Raw genomic sequence first — 19,074 nt, 5'->3', positions numbered from 1 at the left:
ATTAAGGGTTCCCTTCTTTAAAAGTGGTTTTCAGATCTATCAGCAACATTCACCGAATAGGGTACGTGGTCCTCCTACCAGAACCTTCTGCATCAAAGGACGGTTGCTTTTGCAATGTTGGTTTTGGGTTTTTTTAATGATTTTTACTAAGGGGAAGCAATTGTTACAGTTTTGCTTTTATTTGTGGTGTTACTTAAAATATTCAAGTCCTCAGGAAAAAAAATTTACATGTTTTCTTCTTTTTCCCTGCTTTAGTCCCTCATTGATATTACTGTTAAGGAGTTGCCTCCAAAAGTATTGGGATCACCAGCTTATCAGGTTGCTGATATGGATCTTTTAAATGTAAGTCTGACTTCATTCCACAACTGTCTTTATTTATAGTGAAATGTATGAGGATGTCATATCTGCACAAACATATAGAGCACTTCATAAGTTTGAGATCCAGATCTTTCAGGAAACCATATTATTCCATGTTCCAGAGTGCATACTTTGTTTGCAGCCCTCGCTTCTGATGAGTGATTTAAACATCTGTAGCTAGAAAGAGATATGCTGAAGGTGTCCTAAGAGGATTTCTCATGTTCAGGTCATGATTTAAAATCCAGGGTGCAGACACTTTGCGAGGAGACTGCATGCTCAAACTGTGTAGGACTAATTATATACTGAGAACTGATGTTTTGGGGAAATGTTCTGAAGCCAGTATAGTGCTTTAAAGAAAGGTAGAAAGTGTTACTCCTCAGGAAAAATTACACGCACAGAAGAAAAGCAGAGAATATCATGCCAGACAGCATTATTTCAGACAAAGTTCAGAACTTGTAGTGAACTAAAGCCTGAACTTATGAGCCATAGTCTACTGCCTAGAAAGTGGTGGAACTCAGTAGTAGTGAGAACTACTCTGCTCTGCTTTAGTCCTAGTGAGCCCCAACCAGAACACTGTGTACTGCTGTGGAAGGGAGAAATCAGTGATGGAAATCCAGAAAATAACCAGTCAGAAAAGGCTGAAATGACATTTTGTGTGTGTGTATTTGTTGTTTGTTTGGGGTGGAGCAGCCTGAGTAGGAGAATGCTACCAGTTAGATTTATTAAAAGTTTAAAAGGTTGTTTAGAGGCTTTTGGAACTGGGTGATGATCAATCAGCTCTTCTACCTGCACCAGTAGGTAGGGGGCAACTTGTTTATTTTGCAGTAGTAGAGACAGAGGTTTCCAGCCTAGGGAATTGACTAAACTTTTGTGCTGTTAGCCAAGGAGTGTGTGGAATTCATTTGGAGGCTTTAAAAAGCAGACAGATATCTGTGAGAGAAAACCCAGAGTAAGCAAATGCCTCAACTCAGTGAGTAATATAAAACTGTGTGTGCCAGAACTGGCTCAAGAGCCCAACTCTCAAAATTCCTCCTGGCTTGTTTTCCCTTGAGTGATTTATTTACATTTGAAGGCTTTTTCTGACTCGGGTACAAGAATCAGAACTTTATTAAGGTGGATGAAGCTTTAACTGGCAGGTATTAAACATATTTTGATAAATGCTTTAACATCAGCAAATCTGAAATGCTTTGTGATAGATTTTAACAGAGGTTGTCCAAAAGGTGTTTTGCTGAAACCTTGAAATAAGTAAAATCTCTTTTTCCGGGTATAATATGTGTTGATTACATACACCTACCTGATTGTGTTGCGTGTAATTGCAAGGCAGTAATGTCTAAGTAATAAAAACCTTGCAGCCTTTTAAAGGAAAGTTTTTGGCTTCAGTGATAGTATAATTGGTGTTTGCTGAAGGATCAGGATGTAGCGAAAGCTGGGGTTTCCAGTTTTCCCTCGTTTTTATTTTGAAGTGTTAGAATTGGTAATTTTTGATAAATTTTAATAACAAATTTCTGTCTTAGAGTTAAATATAGTGTGTGTATATATACATATACACACGTAAGTAAGGCAGCCATTTGATTTGATCAATGCAGATGTTATTTTGACCTCTTGAATTTCTCTTACAAGGGAACACCAGCTTTGTTCTTAATTCAGCTGCCTTTCCGTAATAGCCTCTTGGAACACTGTGTAACAGATGAGAGGTATGTGGTGGTGTTTGTTTGTAACCAGCTTCCCATAGTTTAAGACTTTATAGAAATTTTTGTCATTTCAGCTGAAAAATATATCTTAACTATTGAACTTTCTTCCCTAGGTTCTTTGTAATTCTAGAAACACTCGTGGCTTATGTTTTATCTGGGCCTACGTCTCCACTGGCTTTCAGTGAATCTGTGATCTGCGTTATTAATCAGAGTGCAAAACAAGTGGAAAATAAGGAGCATCTTTGGAGAATGTGGAGTATTGTCGTTAATCCACTGACTGAATGGATTAATCAGGTATGGTGGTTTTTTGTTCCCCATTTGCCCCCCAAAAAATCCACAGGAAAACTTAGTGCTGATCTTTTAATGTATTTTTAGGAATTACATGTCTTGGAGTGATGGTAAAATTGCATAAGCCTTGTCAGTATCTGGGACACCAGAATACATGCAGCATATTTTTTTTAAAGAAAGTCTCTAACTGGCGTGTGAACGGGTAGTGAGGTGCGATGAAGGGCAGTAGTGGAGCAGTGATCCAAAGTGCGGTTTAAAGTGATTCCAGTCAATAAGAATGATCACTCTGAAGCACGGTGTCCACTATAGTCTTGGGAGTGTTTTTCTCCTTTTGTTAAGGTTACAAACACGTTTATAGATGTGATTCAAGCCTTCACTCCGTGGCACAGGCTTGCTGCTACAAAGGATGGAAAGTTGCTCTCCAGGGGCTGTTAACTTTGAAATACTTGTTTGCTTTATGTGAAAATATAATAAATACCAAGTTGCAATGTTTAGGATGTAATTAGAACAGTGTTTTCACTAATGTTAGACTTCTTGATTGGCATCCCTAATGAAAGCCATATTAAGTGTAATATTCAACAAGTTCTGCAATTTATTTACTAGAAGTATGTTGACTGTAACATAGGAGTTGAACTAATCCTCATGTAGTCACTAGACCTAAAAATCTTGGAATTCACGAATAGTGTCAGGTGCTTTAGTAAGTTGCTGTCATCACCTACTGCAACTGAAATCAGTAAAAAATACATAAGTCTTTTCTGATTGTTTTTATTCTTGGAATGCAATAATTTTTTAATTTAGAAACTGCTTTTTTTCCCTTTAAATAGTAGGATCAGCTTGAACTCTTGAAAGAAACGAAAACAGCTAATTTCAAAATGCCACTGGCAATTTAACTTGCACAGATTTTATGTCCCGAATAAATGTATTTACAACAGCCATCTAAATCTTGCATTTCCTCAATCTGAAAATTGTTTTCTTGTTGCAGACTAATGAAGTAAATCAGGGTGATGCACTGGAACACAACTTCAATGCTGTTTATAGCGCATTATTGCTACCAATATCGCACATCTTCCCTGTGCAGGGATTCCCACAGGTAACGGTGAATGCATCAGGTTGATTAGAAAGAATGTGGGTTTATGAAAACTGTAAATTACTCTCTGATAATCTCAGGGTGGAGTGTGTTACCGGGGTGTGTGTACACTGGACCCCACTGCTCCAGGGTTGGATTTCCTTGAGCTGCACAGGTTTTGACAGAATAAAATTTAAAGCAAGTTTTGATCTCTATGCACAGACGTCGATATTCATAACCTTCTTCTTTCTTTCTGTTGTTAAAGCCAACTATGAAGTCCTTGTTGCGCACTTGGTCAGACCTGTACAGGGCGTTTGCTCGCTGTGCTGCTCTGGTTGCAACAGCAGAAGAAAACCTGTGCTGTGAAGAGCTTTGTGCCAAAATCCTGTCTGGGCTAGAAGGTGAAACTTCAGTAGTGAGTATAAACCCATGATGTTGAACTATATCAATGCTTTAGCGGATAGATTTTAAATTAGATAAAAGAATCTGTTGTAAACTCTAATGTAGTACTTTCCATAAGTGTTTCCATAAGCTGTAACAAAATTCTTTTTACTAACAGGAGTTGCAGTTGATCTAGAAATGGATTGAAAAAAAAGAGCAAAAGTAATTGTAAAGCTTAAATATTGAAATAGTTAAGCAGTCTTTGCATTTGTTTTCTAACTATTTAAGTAATAATGGTTTAGTAAATGTCATCATAATGGTAAATATGATTTGTCTGGTTGAAATGTGTGCATATATAAAGTAACTTCAGGTTGAATTAACAAGTACCACAAAAACAGGCGTTTCGATTAGGAAGGAGTAGCACTAGGAGTAACACTTGATTAGCACTGTAGCATTCAGAGGGCATAACTTGCTGTATTCCTGGTACCATCAACCTTGTACACTAAAATGTGAAGTCTTGTAAAGCTTTATAAAAGAAGCAGCCTTTCCATTATCTGTCTGGCCTGTCTGCAGGCCCACATCACATGGGGAGGTAGAGTCTGTAGGTGCCAGTGGACATTAGGTTGGGAACATCAAATCCTCCGTGCTTTGAGGTGACTGTCTGTTGAAAAACTACAATGAAAGGAACAAATAAGAAACAGATGCGATGACAAAGAAAAATGGAATTTGAAAACATAAAATTTGGAAGATTTAATTGTTATAACTTCCCTTGGATGCTGCTGTGTGCTGATGATAAACTTCAGTTTTCAGAAACTAATAATTATTAAGCAAGCCAAATTTAAACAATTTAGAGCTTCAGTATGCAAGTTATATTGAAACTAAACTGTTTTTTAGTCATGCAGTATCAGTGTTCCTTTTAAAAGCAATGGCTTTTCAATTTAGAAGAATTTGTGATGTATTGGGAAAGAAAAAAGCTTGACCCATCTCTGTATGCACTAGAAACTGATCGTCCTTCCTGAATGTTAGTGACAACCTTATTGTTGTGCCTGCAGTGATTTTTCTGCAAATCGGGCTTTGTACAGTAACTGAACTTAAGCTAAACAGCCAGGACCCTGAACCTTAAAACTTTTGAGGCATGTCCTTAAATCTAACACCACCTTAGGGCAGCCTGTTACTGTTCTGCTGCTTTAGATTGTAGATATGCTTATGTCTTATTTCTGTAGAAGGGGAAGACTCAGTGTTCAGCTTGTGTAAATGTGTGTGTTTTAAAGTGGAATCTTACATGATAATGCAGAAAATTTAATCCACTTTTAAATTTAAAAGCTGTTTGCATTGTTGCCCTGAATGGCCAACATGTGTTTGTCTGTCACTGTTGCTCTTTTGATGACTTCTGTTTCCTCCTCAGATGTTTTCGATGATGGATGGGCTCACCCACATTCTATCCGTTATGGTTGATTGTGTCAACTTTGCACCGTATGGCACTAAATATCAGCCAAAAAATAAATGTAAGAACATACTTGAGTGTTGGGGTTTTCTGTGTCTTTCTGCCAGAGCTGGTTGAAAATTAGAGTTGTAGCTGCAGGAGTGATGACTGCAGGGTATCAGTGCTCTGGGTGTGCTCTACTTACTATCTAAGCACTGAACGGACTGACAAAAAAATACTTACTTGAGTATCAGACCTTTTGTGTTTGTTTGAGCAGTTGAGTAGTTACTGCATAGCCTGGCAAAATACATCTGAAATCCATAGAAACGTTGAGACCACTTTGCTATTCAGTTCGCTGTAAAACACTGCTGGTTTCTGAAGTTATATTTATATTGGCTGCAATTTCATTTTTGCATGTGAAATGTGCTGCTTTTGCTCTGTTCAGGTGTAATCTGAAACAGTAACACTTGGTCATAATCAGCAGTCTAATTATATAATACCTGCCTAATACTGATGATAAACTGTTAACATCACATTTGAAAGGCCGCTGCTCCTGGAACTGCTTTACATAGAACAGTCAAGAATAAGTTTAACAAAACACACAAGGTCATTTTACATACAATGTACTTTTTTCTTTTGTCTCCTAGTCCCACTTACAACTATTAAAGCTGAAGAAATTATTTACAAAATGAAGTCCTTTATAATTTCGCTGCCCCATATGAATGTGTTAAAATAATAAGATATTGCGTTGGACTGCTGAAAGAATGAAATGCTTTAATTGGAAATGTTGAGGAGGGAAAACATGGTTGAAATTTCTCTTAAATTAACTACTAAAACTTGATACTTCCTCTTCCTTCCTCCTCCCCTCCTCCAGAATTGATGTGTATGGGCTGGTATCTCTAGAGTGGTCACTGTCCTTTTGCAATTAAAGATATTTATAATAAAGGCATTAAAGATATTTATAATAAAAGCATAGTTATTGTATGACCAACCATAATATCAATAAGAGGAACAGGAATTGTCTCTATAGTGGTCGGATAAAATGATGCATTAAAAATGTCTGTCTTCTGTGAGGTCTGGTTTTAAACTGCTTCTCTGTAGATGTAGTTTGGGAATCAAAGTTCTGTTTCTCATGCAGGCAGAAAGTTCAGATGTATTTTGTTGTAATGCACGTTGGTTAGATACGGAAATAAACATTACTGTTTCTTTTTTTTTAATCTTAGCTCCACAGACACCTACAGATTGGTCTAAGAAGAAAAAGGAGCCCCTTGGAAAGCTTGCCTCTCTGTTTAAACTCCTGGTGATGTTACTAAACTCTTTCCATGTGTTCAGTTCCAAAGAAATCTGTTCAGAAACATTGGTCTCTGTTGGTCCTTCAATTATTGCTGTTCTCCACAACATCATCAGCCACGTTTCATTGCCTTCAGTGATTGCGACTATGTTTGCAATTTTTTCCAAACCCCTGGCAGTGTTTTATGAAAAAACAAAGTGAGTATTTTAAGAACGGTTGGAAAACTGGATTAGTTGTATTGCTGCACATTGCTGAAACAGAAAGGTGGCAATTAGTAGTTACTTCACACAAATCTCTTGCATTTTAAGGTTTTTACTAATTCCTACCAATCTTTCCATTAGTTTCTCTTAAATTTATCACACAGGCATAAGTGGGGGTTAAAGGATAAGCTTACTTAAAACTATTTACATTGGGAAAGTTTTTAATCCCCCAGTGGGAAGCCAGTTTCACAACATTATTTCATCAAGTTGTGTACTAAAACTAATATGCAGTGCTTCAGTATGTGTGTTTAATTCTTATGCTTGGGAAAAACGAGACAGCAAAACATAACTTTTTTGTTTGTTTTGGCAGACTTGCTGATGTACCTAAAGTATACAGTCATCTTAACAACAAGGTAAATTTGCTGGGGAAATAGCTGGGGTTTGGGGAAGTGTGTGACACTGGAGCTTTACTGTTCATCCCATATTCTAAAAAAAATAATTAAGAAATGTAATGAAAGTAGGCATTTAATTTTTAAACAATTTTTACTAAAATGGTAGCTAAGGGAGGGCTGTTAAGTTCAGTTTTCATGTGCCATGGCGTTTGAACTTTATTCAGGCTGTACTATTATATGGGATGATAATGCTTTAAATAATGTGCTGAACTTTTAAACAGTGAATATGTGCAATACTTAAATTTTAAAAACCTGTTGCTTCTTCCCTCCTTGAGCTCGAAAAGCTGCTGGCCGAGATCCTGCAGTGTGTGCAGTGTCACTGCGCGGGGGCGTACGACAGCGACCTGCTGGAGCAGCTCTGCCCGCTGCTCTGCGTGCTGTTCCAGCACCGCAGCAAACCCGTCCGCACCCAGTGCGCGCACTTCTGGAACGCCACCTTCGCCAAGGCCGCGGCGCTGACGTACCCCGAGGACTTAAAGTAAGAGATATTATTTCACAGTGTCACAGTATGTTTGGGATTGGAAGGGCCCTGGAAAGCTCATCCAGTGCAATCCCCCCATGGAGCAGGAACACCCAGATGAGGTTACACAGGAAGGTGTCCAGGCGGCTTGGAATGTCTGCACAGAAGGAGACTCCACAACCCCCTGGGCAGCCTGGGCCAGGCTCTGCTACCCTCACTGAGAAGAAGTTTCTTCTCAAATTTAAGTGGAACCTCCTGTGTTCCAGTTTGTACCCATTACCCCTTGTCCTATCATTGTTTGCCACCGAGAAGAGCCTGGCTCCATCCTCCTGACACTCACCCTTTATATATTTATAAACACTAATAAGGTCACCCCTCAGTCTCCTCTTCTCCAAACTAAAGAGCCCCAGCTCCCTCAGCCTTTCTTCATAAGGGAGATGCTCCACTCCCTTCATCATCTTTGTTGCCCTGCGCTGGACCCTCTCCAGCAGTTCCCTGTCCTATTTTAAAATATTTATATATTTTAATGTTTTTCTTAAAGGAAGAGATCTTGCATTATGTACAAATGAATCGGTGTTGTTCTGATTACCATTTATATTCTGCTTTTTGTGCAAGCGGAGATATGAATATTAATATCTGCTAGTCTTGTTGCGTACATTCCCCATTACCGTTAATTTAAAATCCTTATTTGTTGAGCAGATGTGTGTTAAACCAAGCCAAAAAGAAAATTCCGCTCTTGCTGCCTGGTTTTGAAAGCATCGAGGTGGCTGAAGAATGCAGTGGCCCGTTCTCTGATGCGGTAAGTGTTGTGTTGTGTTGACCCCAGTGGCTGCTTCCTTGTGTGTAAGTTCATGGGAATTGTTCAGGAGGTAGCGGCAAGGTCAATTTTAATTTTTATTGTGATTGATCTGCACTTGCTTTGTGTTTGGAATGATAAACCGGGCTGGGTAAACGCTTTCAAAAGACTGAGCTGGTTCTTAACATTTTCTGCATTTTAAATTTTGGGTTCTACCAGCTTGTTTGGAATAACTTAATTTTTTTAAGTTGTCCTCTGTATAATTTAGAGGAAAACGGGAGTATGGGACAGTTTAGCTGTAGAAATTAATACATCTCAGGGTGGGTTTGGGAGCCTGGAGTTTCTTCATGCAATGCATTTAATGTATTTTTATTTGAATAGATGGAAAATTCACAGCTGGATGCAAAGATAGGTGGAATGGATGTAAACCTGGGTCAAAAACGAGACTCCCTGTTGGCACAGACGAGTGAACTGAAAAATGAAGGAAAAGACAAGTCCAGTAACGTGCAAGTAACACCTGCAAAGGTAAAGTGTTCACAGATCGGGGTGACATTCTGCAGCAGAACATCTAGTGCACTGCTGTAAATTCTCAGGGAAACGTACCGAATTTTGTGAGGCTGCAATATTTTTCTATCAAACTGATGCTGTATAGCAAACTTAAATTACGTTTTGCTGTTAAAATTCTCTGCTGAGTTTCAAATTGCTGAGGCTACGGAGGGATCAAGGAAGGCGGCTGCTTCAGGGCACGGGGAGGGTTGCAGGATCTCGTCTGGGTCATAGTGATGGGGAAAAAATCACTCCTGAAGAAGATCAGCACCCACCGAGGGGTTTGTGCCAGTTAATGTGCTGAAATTACTGCAGCTGAGAACCGTCCCATTTGAGATGGTTGTACCTGAACTCTGAAAACATTTTCAGTTCTTCTATTTTGTTTCTAATCCAGCTTTATTTTTCTTTTCTGCAGTTGAAACTAGAATTCTCATCTCCAAAGACTAAAAGTGAGATACTTTTGGAAGAGGAGAAATCTGTTGATTTTGTGTTTATTCCTCCAGAAACAAAAGAGAGAATATTGACAGAGCATCAAAAAGAAGTGCTCAGGTCAAAGAGGTCTGTCATTTATTCTGTTTTAAACTTAATGTGAGATGTCATTACACCGGGTATGTCAAATTGACATAATAAGTTCCTGTATCTTGTGCTATTATGGGTAATTAAGTCTTAGGCTTCCATACAAGTTATAAAGTTTAAAGCTAATAGGTCTTTGCTTTACTATTTTAAAGCAGCCAAAATAATCTCTGATCTGCATTTCCTATTTTGATTAAAAATTACTGTCCGTTACCTGTTTAGAGTTCGGTAATTTGGGGTTTATATTTCTTGCTTCATGACTCTAGTTGCAGTGTAGATCGCAAGCCAGAAATGTTCTTAAATCATTGAAATGAAAGAATTTTCTTAGCTGATCTGAAGGAAAGGCTTCGAAATTTGAAGAGAAGTCTTAATGTCAGCAGCATATCAGATGTCAGGATATTCCTAAGACTCCTCTTAATTGCAAGGGAATCTTATCCTATTTTTCTGTGAGGTAATTGAATACTAGAGCGTTTTCTGTACATGGGCAGCTACCAGAGCCGTTCACAAAAACACAGTGTAAGAACAATTTGTGTCAGGTGGCGTGAGGCTGCAGCAGCCAGGTCCAATATTGTGCTTTTTCTGCCCAGAACAAAGAGTGGGGTGTGTGGTCACAGTCCCTGACACTGCGTACGTGCTGCCCTGATGAGTGTCCGCTCTCGTGTCCTGAACACATTACTCTACCTTATCCTTTTATAATTTGTTTTTAAAGAGCCTGACTTGCTATTTCTGGGTTTGTTTCAGAACTGATATTCCTGCTATGTACAACAATTTGGACGCATCACAAGATACTACCTTATTTTCTCAGTATACTCAAAGCCAGGAGGATTCTCTGTAAGTAACAATCCTTTTGGCCAGTACAGACATTAAAGGTGTCCCCTGTTCTGCTGCACTTCTAACTGAACTCACTTCTGTTTTAGGGAAAAGTCACCTTTAATAGAAAATGAAAAAGAAGATACTGAAAACAAGCCTCAGGTAATTTCTCATTGTCTCATGGTAATTAAGATACCAGAATTATAACAGATGCATTTGGTATGTATCGTGCTTTTCTGGAACAATTTTCACTCCATAAAGTAAAAGTGACGTTTTAAAAAACTTCTATTTCTATATTACTGTGAGGGCTTGAGTGAGGTGGATTAAATAGATTTTGGAAAGAAACTTAATACATCTATATTTAGGATTTACAATTAATTTTGGAGAGGAGGTGGGTAACCAGCCAGCTTGCTCAGCTGTAGTGCTGAACAAACTGTAGGTAAAATACGGCACACTTTTCAACAAAACTTATTTAGTAGTAGGTGTGTTAATATCTCTTGGAGAACTTAAAACGTTTTTGCAGTTCTTTGTGGTTTGAGATTGAATGGCTTTAAAAAACCCCCACACCTTTGTTTTTATAACTACCAAAGGACAAATAATAAAACAATTTGAGGGAAGGGTGGTTTGAAAAACCGCGGGGGTGTTTTGTTTTCTATTCCACAGAAAAACTCCAATGCTTTGTTTCTATTTTTTGGGACAGGAGGAAAATGCAGAGAGTGAGGGATGCACCGGTGAGTCGGGTGACCCCGTGGAGAACGATACCTGTGTGGAAAAGGTGTCTGTTTGTGACCCCGCGGAGAGCTCAGCGTCAGCCAGCCAGGGACAGTCCAAAAGGGACGCGGGGGAAGGGATTCCGGAGGAGCCGTCGCTCGGAGAGGAATTAGAGAAAAGTCCTGCAGAAACGGCTTCAAAGGAGCCGTCGGGAGGGAACGAAAACACTTCAAACGTCAGCAGCAGCTCAGCCTCGAGTGACGTGATTTCTGGAACGCCGCAGCCCGTGAGCCGGCGGCAATCTTTTATCACTTTGGAGAAATTCAGTAGTTCGGAGAACAGACCCTTCAGCCCTTCACCCTTAAACAGTTTATCAGAGGTGCCTGCAAGCGCTTCTGCGGCGGAGAAGCAGGAAGGGACAAACGTGTGCAGGACTGGTGCTACACCAGAAAAATCTGGGGAAAATAAAAAGCCTTTAAAATCTGAGCCTGAACAAATATTTTCTGCCATACGGAGGCTGACTCGCAGGCAGAGCAAACTGGAGCACCAAGGGAGAAAGCCGGGCAAGCCGTTCCTGAGGTCGGAACAAGAGAAAAGCTCCCAAGAGGCTTTTGTTTCCAGCACTGTGGAAAATAGTCCTGAGCTGTCTTCTGCTGCAGAAGACGTGGAACACGTTCTCCTTCCCCAGTCCCAAGCTCCCCATTCTGCAGAAGTAGATACTAAAAAAGAAACAGAAGAGGTCCAGGCATTAGATACGGATTCTAAAGAAAACACGCCCCCGGAGACGACTGCGTCACCAGACCAGGTAGCAGGTGACGATAATCAGGTGCCACACGTGTCTCCTAATCCGAAAATACTCAGACGTTCTTTAAGGCGACGGGCAGAAACTGTAGAAAGTACAACGGGTAGTCAGGAGAAGGAAGATGATCACCAAAAGAGGCGTAAAGAAGACGAAAAATCTGGTCAAAAGAAGGTGCAGCAGGCTAAAGATGATGGATCCCAAAAGCAGAAAGCAGTTTCTGGGAAAACTACAGAAAATACGAATGGAAAAGAAAGCGACCTAGCTGAGAGCGCTGCTGCGGAGGAGCTGGGCTCAAAGGAGTCTCCTGCTGCCAGGGGCCTTGATGAGGAAGTGAACAAAAGTGCCAAGTCAGGAGACAATGTGAAGACCGATGTGGAAGGGCAAGACTGTAGCTCGAAGACGGGAGGTCAGAAGAAGGTTGAACGGCCCCGATACCACACGCGAAGAGCTTCCCAAGGATTGCTTGCCAGCATAGAGAACTCAGAGGCTGATGGCTCCGAGACCAAGGAAGAAAGCACAAGGAAGAAAAGGTCTGCAAAAGGGAAAAACAAAGGGGATTGCCCTGAAGGGAAACAGAAAGATGTCCAGCCAGGAAGCCACAGCCATGAGGTGTCTTCCCAAGGAACTGAAACTAAGCATCTGTTGGAAACAAATCAAGGTGAGCTCAGCTGTGAAGTCGACACAGACGCTGCAGTGACAGCTGAAGCGTCTGACCTGAAACCCCAAGTAACGCCGACAGGAAGCAGCCAAAGCCTGGGACCTGCCAGCTCCGAGAGTTCACCCTGCGCACAGAACGCAAATGTGGAAGAGAAGAACGATACCCTGATGGAGTCGTTCACCAGCCCCTCTGTATCCGATCAAGATTTGAAAGCAGCAGAGGAAAGTAAATGTGTTGAGAAGCAAATAAAGCTGGAAGACTCTTGTCCAACTGTTCTGTCTGAAAAAGTACCGGTAGCAAACACTTCAGGTGGCGATCTTTCCCCTTTGCAAACACCAGACTGCCAGCACAAAAGAAGCAAAAGGGTGAAAAAACCAAAGAACTGTGATTGCTGTTTTAAAAAGCCAAAGCAGGACGTAGCGTCATTGACTGAATCAAAGCCGGAGAGCGCTCATGAACAGAACGAGCCCCCAGCCACCTGTCAGGTTCAGGTTCAGACACCTGTCAATACCCCCGAGGTGTCAGGTACCTCAGACCTTGAGGGTTTGTCCATGGCACCCTGTGCCACGAGCACTCCGCTGCATCCCCCCAAGGAACCCGGCACGTGTCATCTGGAAAGAGACCGACTATCTGAGGATAATCCGCAAGGAAACAGCGTTGTAGTGCAGCAGGATCTCACTAATCCAGAGTGTACAGCAGGTGAAATGACGGACTCCGTAGTGGAAATGGAAGAAGCCGCTGATCAGAGCGACCCAGCGGAGCCGTCGCTGTCGGGGGCTGTTTCGGAGGAGGCTGGTGACAGCCTGGCTGCAGGGGATCAATGCGAAGAACCCGCAGCTACAGAGAAGCAAGAAATAAATCAGAATGGACAACAGGAGGAGACACCTGAGGCACTGACTGTTGTTAGCAAACCCGAGACAAAACAGACGAGTGAGCCAGAAAGCATTCAGGATGATAAAGAAGAAGATGTAAGAGAAACTTGCATTGTTCAAGATAAAGAGATGAAGGAGGAATTGGTGGAAACTGAAATTATAGTGCCTGAAAACGCGGCCTTAGATGAAGAAGATGCAGTGGAAAATAACAGTGTGGATTCTCCTCAGAAGCCAGAAGATCACAATTCTTCAGCACTAGCTAACGAGAGCCCCAACGGCATGCAGGCACGCTGCATGTGGTCGCCTTCCGCTTCTCCATCCACCAGTATTTTAAAGAGAGGTGCAAAAAGAAACCAAGATGATGATTCCCTGTCACCTGCCAATAAGGTACGTGATGCGATTCATTCTGTGATACTTGCGGGTCACTCGGTTTGCAAGGGGATGTGTAACTGTAGTGTTGTGTCAGATATGTTGAATTCTTGCCTGTATTTTTTCACTGTAAATGATCTGATGCAGAAGCTGAAGACTTGCGGGTTTCTGTTTGGAATGTACGGGCACTCACAGGTTTGTGTCACCGGGGCGTGGGGTGCAGAGTTTTAGTTTTGAAGCGCTGCTGTGGAACCGCTGTACGCAGAGCCGGCCTCTTACGCTGCATTGTGAGCAGCTTTTTGTAAAGTGCATTTAATGCCACCTTTGGCAATAAGGAATTCACAGTTTCTGTCTTTGGGTGTCATCTGTGACACTCAAGAACCTGAATGACTTTATTTCAAACTGAGCTATTTCGTCTCCTCAGACCTAATTCAGCAGAGTGTGGTGGTTTGAGTTCATGCTGTAAAAACAACTTCTCTCTCAAAACAGATTCGCCGAGTCTCTTTTGCAAACCCCATTTATCAAGAAGGACTGGCCGATGACATAGACAGGAGAAGTCCTGTCATTAGATCCCATTCCTCTTCCCCGTCTTCACGAAGTCTGAAAATTTTATCTAACGTTCAGGCGAAGGTAAATTCTGTTACATGTATTCTGTATGTTGTGAGTGCACGTGCTTCTCATTTATCGTAGGTGGTGTTGCTTTAGTCTGTAGTCACTTGTAGTGTTGTAAGTAGTGGAAAGGGCAGAGAACCAGGGTAAGGAGCAGGTGTAAGTACTTCAGCCAGGCTCATTCTGTTACTCTGAAGACAAATGCGCTGAGATGTAGGTAGAACTTACCGCTCACCGAATTCCTGCCATCCTGAGAGATATTTTTTCCTCTTTTTCTATCCAGCATATTACCACTCCAACCAAAGGATTTCTGTCCCCAGGATCTCGTAACCCTAAATTTAAGAGCTCAAAGAAGTGTTTAGTAAGAAGTGCTTTGCTTCATGTATCTCTTCTATTTTTTCCTGTATTCAGTTGTGTGATACTTGGTTTAATAATTTTTCTGTACGATTCAAGATCACGGAGATGGTGAAGGAGTCGCTGCCGAGCCCCACGGAGTGCGTGTACCCGGCCCTGGCCGGCTGCAGAGCGCCCGTCGATGTCATCCTTCCCCAGATCACGTCAAACATCTGGTGAGCGGATCGGTGCTGTTGAAGATGCTGTTCTGAGGGAAACTGAGTTCCTGCTGAACCTACAAACCCAAATTTTCTGATGCATGATGATTTTCTGAGATGACTTTGAGACGGTTTATTCCCAAACTTCTTTTCAAAGGAGGGAGGTTGGTTTGGTGGGCGAGAGATTGAACTATTTTGGATGCAAGTTCCCTTGTCTGTAAGACTCTGAAAAGCTTTGCCCCCAGGAGCACAGGGCGTTTCCTCTGCTCCATGGGGCAGAGCAGACTGACCTTGGTGAGCAGTGGGAGCTTCTGTGCATTGAAGGGAAAGGGGCATTTGGGAAAAAAACCCACAACCAACCGCCAAAAAAAACCCAGCAAAAACCCCTTACACTTCAAAAGCACAAAGGCCAGGTGCTCAGCTTTGGTTTCCAATCTGAATTTTGATAACTTGTCATGACAAACTATAGACGTGCAGTGGGAACTGCTCAGAATTGCCCTTTCTAGTGTACTCGGCTCCTTTTCCTTCCACCCAGATAATTGCTGCAGAAGCTGTGCTGCTGCAGATAGAACATCATATGCGTTTTGCATTTTCCTTCACCTACATGCTTGTGGATTGTATTCCTGTAAGGTTTCTTTCTGCCCCACCGTGCCAGGCAGAAAGCACTTGAGTTCTGGGTAACAAACCGTGTTTTCCTGCCCTGTGCAGCGCCAGAGGCCTCGGGCAGCTCATTCGAGCCAAGAACATCAAGACAGTGGGTGATCTGAGCGCTCTGACGGCTTCAGAAATCAAAACTCTTCCCATCCCCTCTCCGAAAGTTTCCAATGTCAGAAAAGCTCTTAAAGGATATCACGAGCAACAGGTAAAGTTTCATTTTTGTACCCAAAAGGGCAATATTAGCCTAATGAATGGCTGACATCCAGCGTGAGGAATAATGTGTATTTTTCTCCCATTAGAAATAGCGCTTGAAAACGTAATCTCTGGTTTTCCCCTCTGAAAACGCATCTCTTGTTCTCTCCCAAAAAATCTCCAGGTAAAATCCCGAGGATTTGAGGAAATAGCAGTGCTTGAAGATGCAGAAAAGCCCGTAAATAATGGAGAGGAGAAACCTCTTTCTGTAGATGAAGAAAAACTTGCAACAGGTACGTACTGCCAGCTTTTTGCCTCGGGTTTGCGAGCTTCTGCTGTATTTGATGCTTTCAGTCTCTCCTGGGGGAGCACTTGGTTTTGAGAGGGTGTTAATTGCCAGTCTTAGCACAAAAGGGGGTGATCCTTACCCTCTTTATGCAGCCCTTAGCAATGGCTTTTTAAAACTTGTTCTGTATTTTGAGGGCAAGATGCTGGTTTTCCCTAAAGGAGTGGGAAGCACAAGTTAGGCCGGGCTCTAAGTAAGTTTAATTTTCTGAATCTCAGCCGGGTGGGTCTCCTGAGCTGTTTAATTTTGGGTAATTGCTGGTGCAGAGTCAAGCAAGACGAAGGGAGATGATTAGAAGTGGCGCCGTGTCCTGGGGGGTGGGACAGGAGGGGACAGTTCCCTGGCTGCCTGTTTTGGTTTTGGCTGCCTGCAGTTTTATTGGAATTCTGCACATCTGGGGAGTTTGGGCTGACAGCTCAAACAGAGGAGCTTTTTTCTTCCTACAAGATACTTGAAGCATTTGGTTAATGAGAAAAATGAACTTGGGGGTAACTTCAGCTGCCCAGTTTCAAAGTTGGACTGTGAGATAACAGGTCTGGAAAGACACTGGCAGTGTCTGAGTAGGATCAGATAATTGCACGTCTGTCCTTAGTTTTATTGTGCGATTGTGATCACATATAATGAAAATCACCATAAAGAAGGGGAGTGTGGTTTTGAGGGCTGCCTTGTGGATTGTAACATTGTGCTACCACCTAATTCTTAGACTGAAACGCAAGCGCTGTCCCGCTTCCCTTCTTTCCAGACCTGAGGGAACCGGCCGCTGTGAGCGCGGGTGCCCAGCCCTGCGCGGACCTGCCGGGCCAGCTGGACGCGCTGCTCGCTCGGCTCAGCTCCGCGGACCTTCACGGCTATTCGGGGAGCCAGCTGTTCGACATGCAGGAAAAGCTCATCGCCATGACAAACAGGATCATGAAAAACCTGCAGTCCCGCTGGAAATCGCCGCCCCGCCAAAGTTCCGATTAGTTGCTTATCATTTCTAAGTAAGGAGGATTTTGTTACAACCTGCTTTTTTTCACTGGGTGAATTCTTCCGTAAACTGTGCATTTAGTGCTATAGAAGATTTTTTAACACCTATCTGAGCAAAATGTATCATGGTTGGTTATTTTCTCGGGGTTTGTTAGTTTTTTTGTTGTTGTTCTGATTTGTGGGATGAATTATTCCCTATGAGAGGTATTTGTATTGCTATGCATATTTCTTTCAGGTAGTGAAAGAAACCGTGGTAAGGTTGTGCAATAGCAAAGACTGTCAAACCAACCCAGAGTAGCTAAATTATTTTTTGAAATCTGAAGTGTTCTTACTGTCACCTCTTACGCTGCGGTAAGAGACGGAGCTGCTGGAGCTCCCGCAGCCAGAGACTCTGCTCAGCGCTGGTTCACACTGAGGTAAGCTCCACCTAAGTCCTTAATGGTATTCGACAGCTGGATGACATCTATTTTTGCATGTATTTTTGTAAGAATCGCACCAAGCGGCCGATAAAGCAACGCACCCTCACAGGAGAAAGACTTTGCAAAACTTCTCAGGCTTTTTTCCCGTGTTCTTCGTTTGCAGTAGTTCTCCTTGTGGGGAGAAGACTTATTTCCGTGGGGAAATGAATGAATTTGACAAGAGCTCTTTGTATATTATGTACAGACTTAACAATGGCAAATGTTGGTTAATAATTTATGATTTTTGAGTTTAAATTGCATGGAATGCATTGCTGCTTCTCAGAGACCTTCCAAGAGAGTTCTCGAGTTTTAGTCTGGAAATCTAATGTGTATATATTGTACTGTAGCTACTAAAACGGACATTGATTGACAGGAATTGCTGCAGGTGGTTTTAGAACTTAATTACACATGGGCAAATAAAACAGCAAAGAGTTCTCAAATTTGCTAACGGTGGTGGAGTTTGGGGTGTGTTTTCCCTCCCTCAGCACTGCTCTGCATTCCCAGGGGTGGAGGGACAGTGGATGATCCGCAGGGATGTGGTAGAACCTTTATCTATCTCTCTCCTGACAAAAACGAACAGGAAAATGTTATTTTGGTTGCAAATCCGCCTCCAGCCAGTGACCTGCACATTGAGGATGTTCCTACTACCATTTTCTGAACAAAACCAGTTTGATTCCTGCTCTTCAGCCTGAGTGACGACGACAAACGCACTGCAGAACCATTACCTTTATTTAGTCACTAATTTACAAGTAATAACAGATTAGACCCCAGAACAGTTGCATGAAAACCACGTGCAGAAGAGCTCAGCAAGCGGAACCAGCGGCTTTGGTTTGGTTTCCCCCTCAACTAAAAGTTGGTTTGAGATACTAAGGTTAAATGTTGCTTATATGGAAAAGAAATGAATACATTCAAACATTTTAGAGTAGCCCAGAAAAGTATTCTCTGTAGGGGAGAATTAAAATAATAGGTGGTGGTCTTAGTCTGAAGTACAGGTACAGAATTTCACAGTGCAATATTGTGCTGGTGACATGTTTGAAAGTCCAGACAATGTTTAAAAGTAATAGTTTTGGCACTAGAAGGAAGACATTTCTCATGAGCAAAGCCTAGTAGGGTGTTTACCTGTAGTTTTCAAAAATGTTTTGAAAAGATGTTTCAAGAGGATTTTTCTCTGCAATTACTTGGGGTTTTTTACTCTTTTTCTTCCCCTCGTGGTTCCTAAGGCACCGTCACCATGGGAGACAACAAGGCACTTTGGAAAAGATGTTACAAACGCTTTTCCAAGGCTTGCGCGGTGGGAAGGGCCGTGTCTGCGCCATGCGGACGGGCTTGCTGGCAGCGTTGCGTTAGACGGCTTCCACGTAGTTGGCGGGCAGCATCCCCGTCTTGCCGGTTCTCTGCACCGTCCCGTACATCCAGCCCTCGTCGATGGCCTGCACGTTGACAATCGTGTCACCGTCTTTGAAGGAAACCTCATCAGCGTCAGCCGCCGTGTAGTCGTACATGGCCCGGTACGTCTTCTGTTGGTTTTAAGAAAGGAGGGGGTAAGGAA

At 42.2% G+C, this 19,074-nt stretch overlaps 2 protein-coding genes across 32 annotated transcripts in view; one reads left to right on the top strand and one right to left on the bottom strand.

Moving 5' to 3' along the window:
* The window catches only part of RIF1 (replication timing regulatory factor 1), a 31,034-nt gene extending 13,069 nt beyond the window's left edge, over positions 1 to 17,965 (top strand). Inside the window, exons 15-36 of one of the 3 annotated variants that reach the window (XM_065070181.1) lie at positions 256 to 342; positions 1,978 to 2,051; positions 2,162 to 2,342; positions 3,319 to 3,426; positions 3,668 to 3,817; positions 5,189 to 5,288; positions 6,430 to 6,694; positions 7,068 to 7,110; positions 7,425 to 7,627; positions 8,309 to 8,408; positions 8,787 to 8,930; positions 9,367 to 9,509; positions 10,266 to 10,355; positions 10,442 to 10,496; positions 11,035 to 13,764; positions 14,236 to 14,376; positions 14,639 to 14,716; positions 14,809 to 14,924; positions 15,615 to 15,768; positions 15,940 to 16,048; positions 16,844 to 17,081; positions 17,303 to 17,965. In XM_065070181.1, the coding sequence (XP_064926253.1) occupies positions 256 to 342; positions 1,978 to 2,051; positions 2,162 to 2,342; positions 3,319 to 3,426; positions 3,668 to 3,817; positions 5,189 to 5,288; positions 6,430 to 6,694; positions 7,068 to 7,110; positions 7,425 to 7,627; positions 8,309 to 8,408; positions 8,787 to 8,930; positions 9,367 to 9,509; positions 10,266 to 10,355; positions 10,442 to 10,496; positions 11,035 to 13,764; positions 14,236 to 14,376; positions 14,639 to 14,716; positions 14,809 to 14,924; positions 15,615 to 15,768; positions 15,940 to 16,048; positions 16,844 to 17,064 (5,292 nt within the window). In that variant the 3' untranslated portion in view covers positions 17,065 to 17,081; positions 17,303 to 17,965. Of the gene's footprint in view, positions 1 to 255; positions 343 to 1,977; positions 2,052 to 2,161; positions 2,343 to 3,318; positions 3,427 to 3,667; positions 3,818 to 5,188; positions 5,289 to 6,429; positions 6,695 to 7,067; positions 7,111 to 7,424; positions 7,628 to 8,308; positions 8,409 to 8,786; positions 8,931 to 9,366; positions 9,510 to 10,265; positions 10,356 to 10,441; positions 10,497 to 11,034; positions 13,765 to 14,235; positions 14,377 to 14,638; positions 14,717 to 14,808; positions 14,925 to 15,614; positions 15,769 to 15,939; positions 16,049 to 16,843 lie in introns of all 3 variants that reach the window. The other 2 variants (XM_065070180.1, XM_065070182.1) reach the window with 2 other exon arrangements.
* A 271-nt stretch (positions 17,966 to 18,236) lies between these two features.
* NEB (nebulin) overlaps positions 18,237 to 19,074 on the bottom strand; it is a 116,148-nt gene continuing 115,310 nt past the window's right edge. For all 29 annotated transcript variants that reach the window (XM_065070178.1, XM_065070148.1, XM_065070151.1 and 26 more), the window contains one exon: positions 18,237 to 19,042. In XM_065070178.1, the coding sequence (XP_064926250.1) occupies positions 18,869 to 19,042 (174 nt within the window). In that variant the 3' untranslated portion in view covers positions 18,237 to 18,868. The remainder of the gene's footprint in view (positions 19,043 to 19,074) is intronic.

This window comes from Columba livia, chromosome 7, assembly GCF_036013475.1.
Source record: "Columba livia isolate bColLiv1 breed racing homer chromosome 7, bColLiv1.pat.W.v2, whole genome shotgun sequence".
Classification (NCBI taxonomy): domain Eukaryota; kingdom Metazoa; phylum Chordata; class Aves; order Columbiformes; family Columbidae; genus Columba; species Columba livia.
Note: the sequence above shows the minus strand (reverse complement) of the source record. Positions and strands in the feature narration are given on the sequence as shown.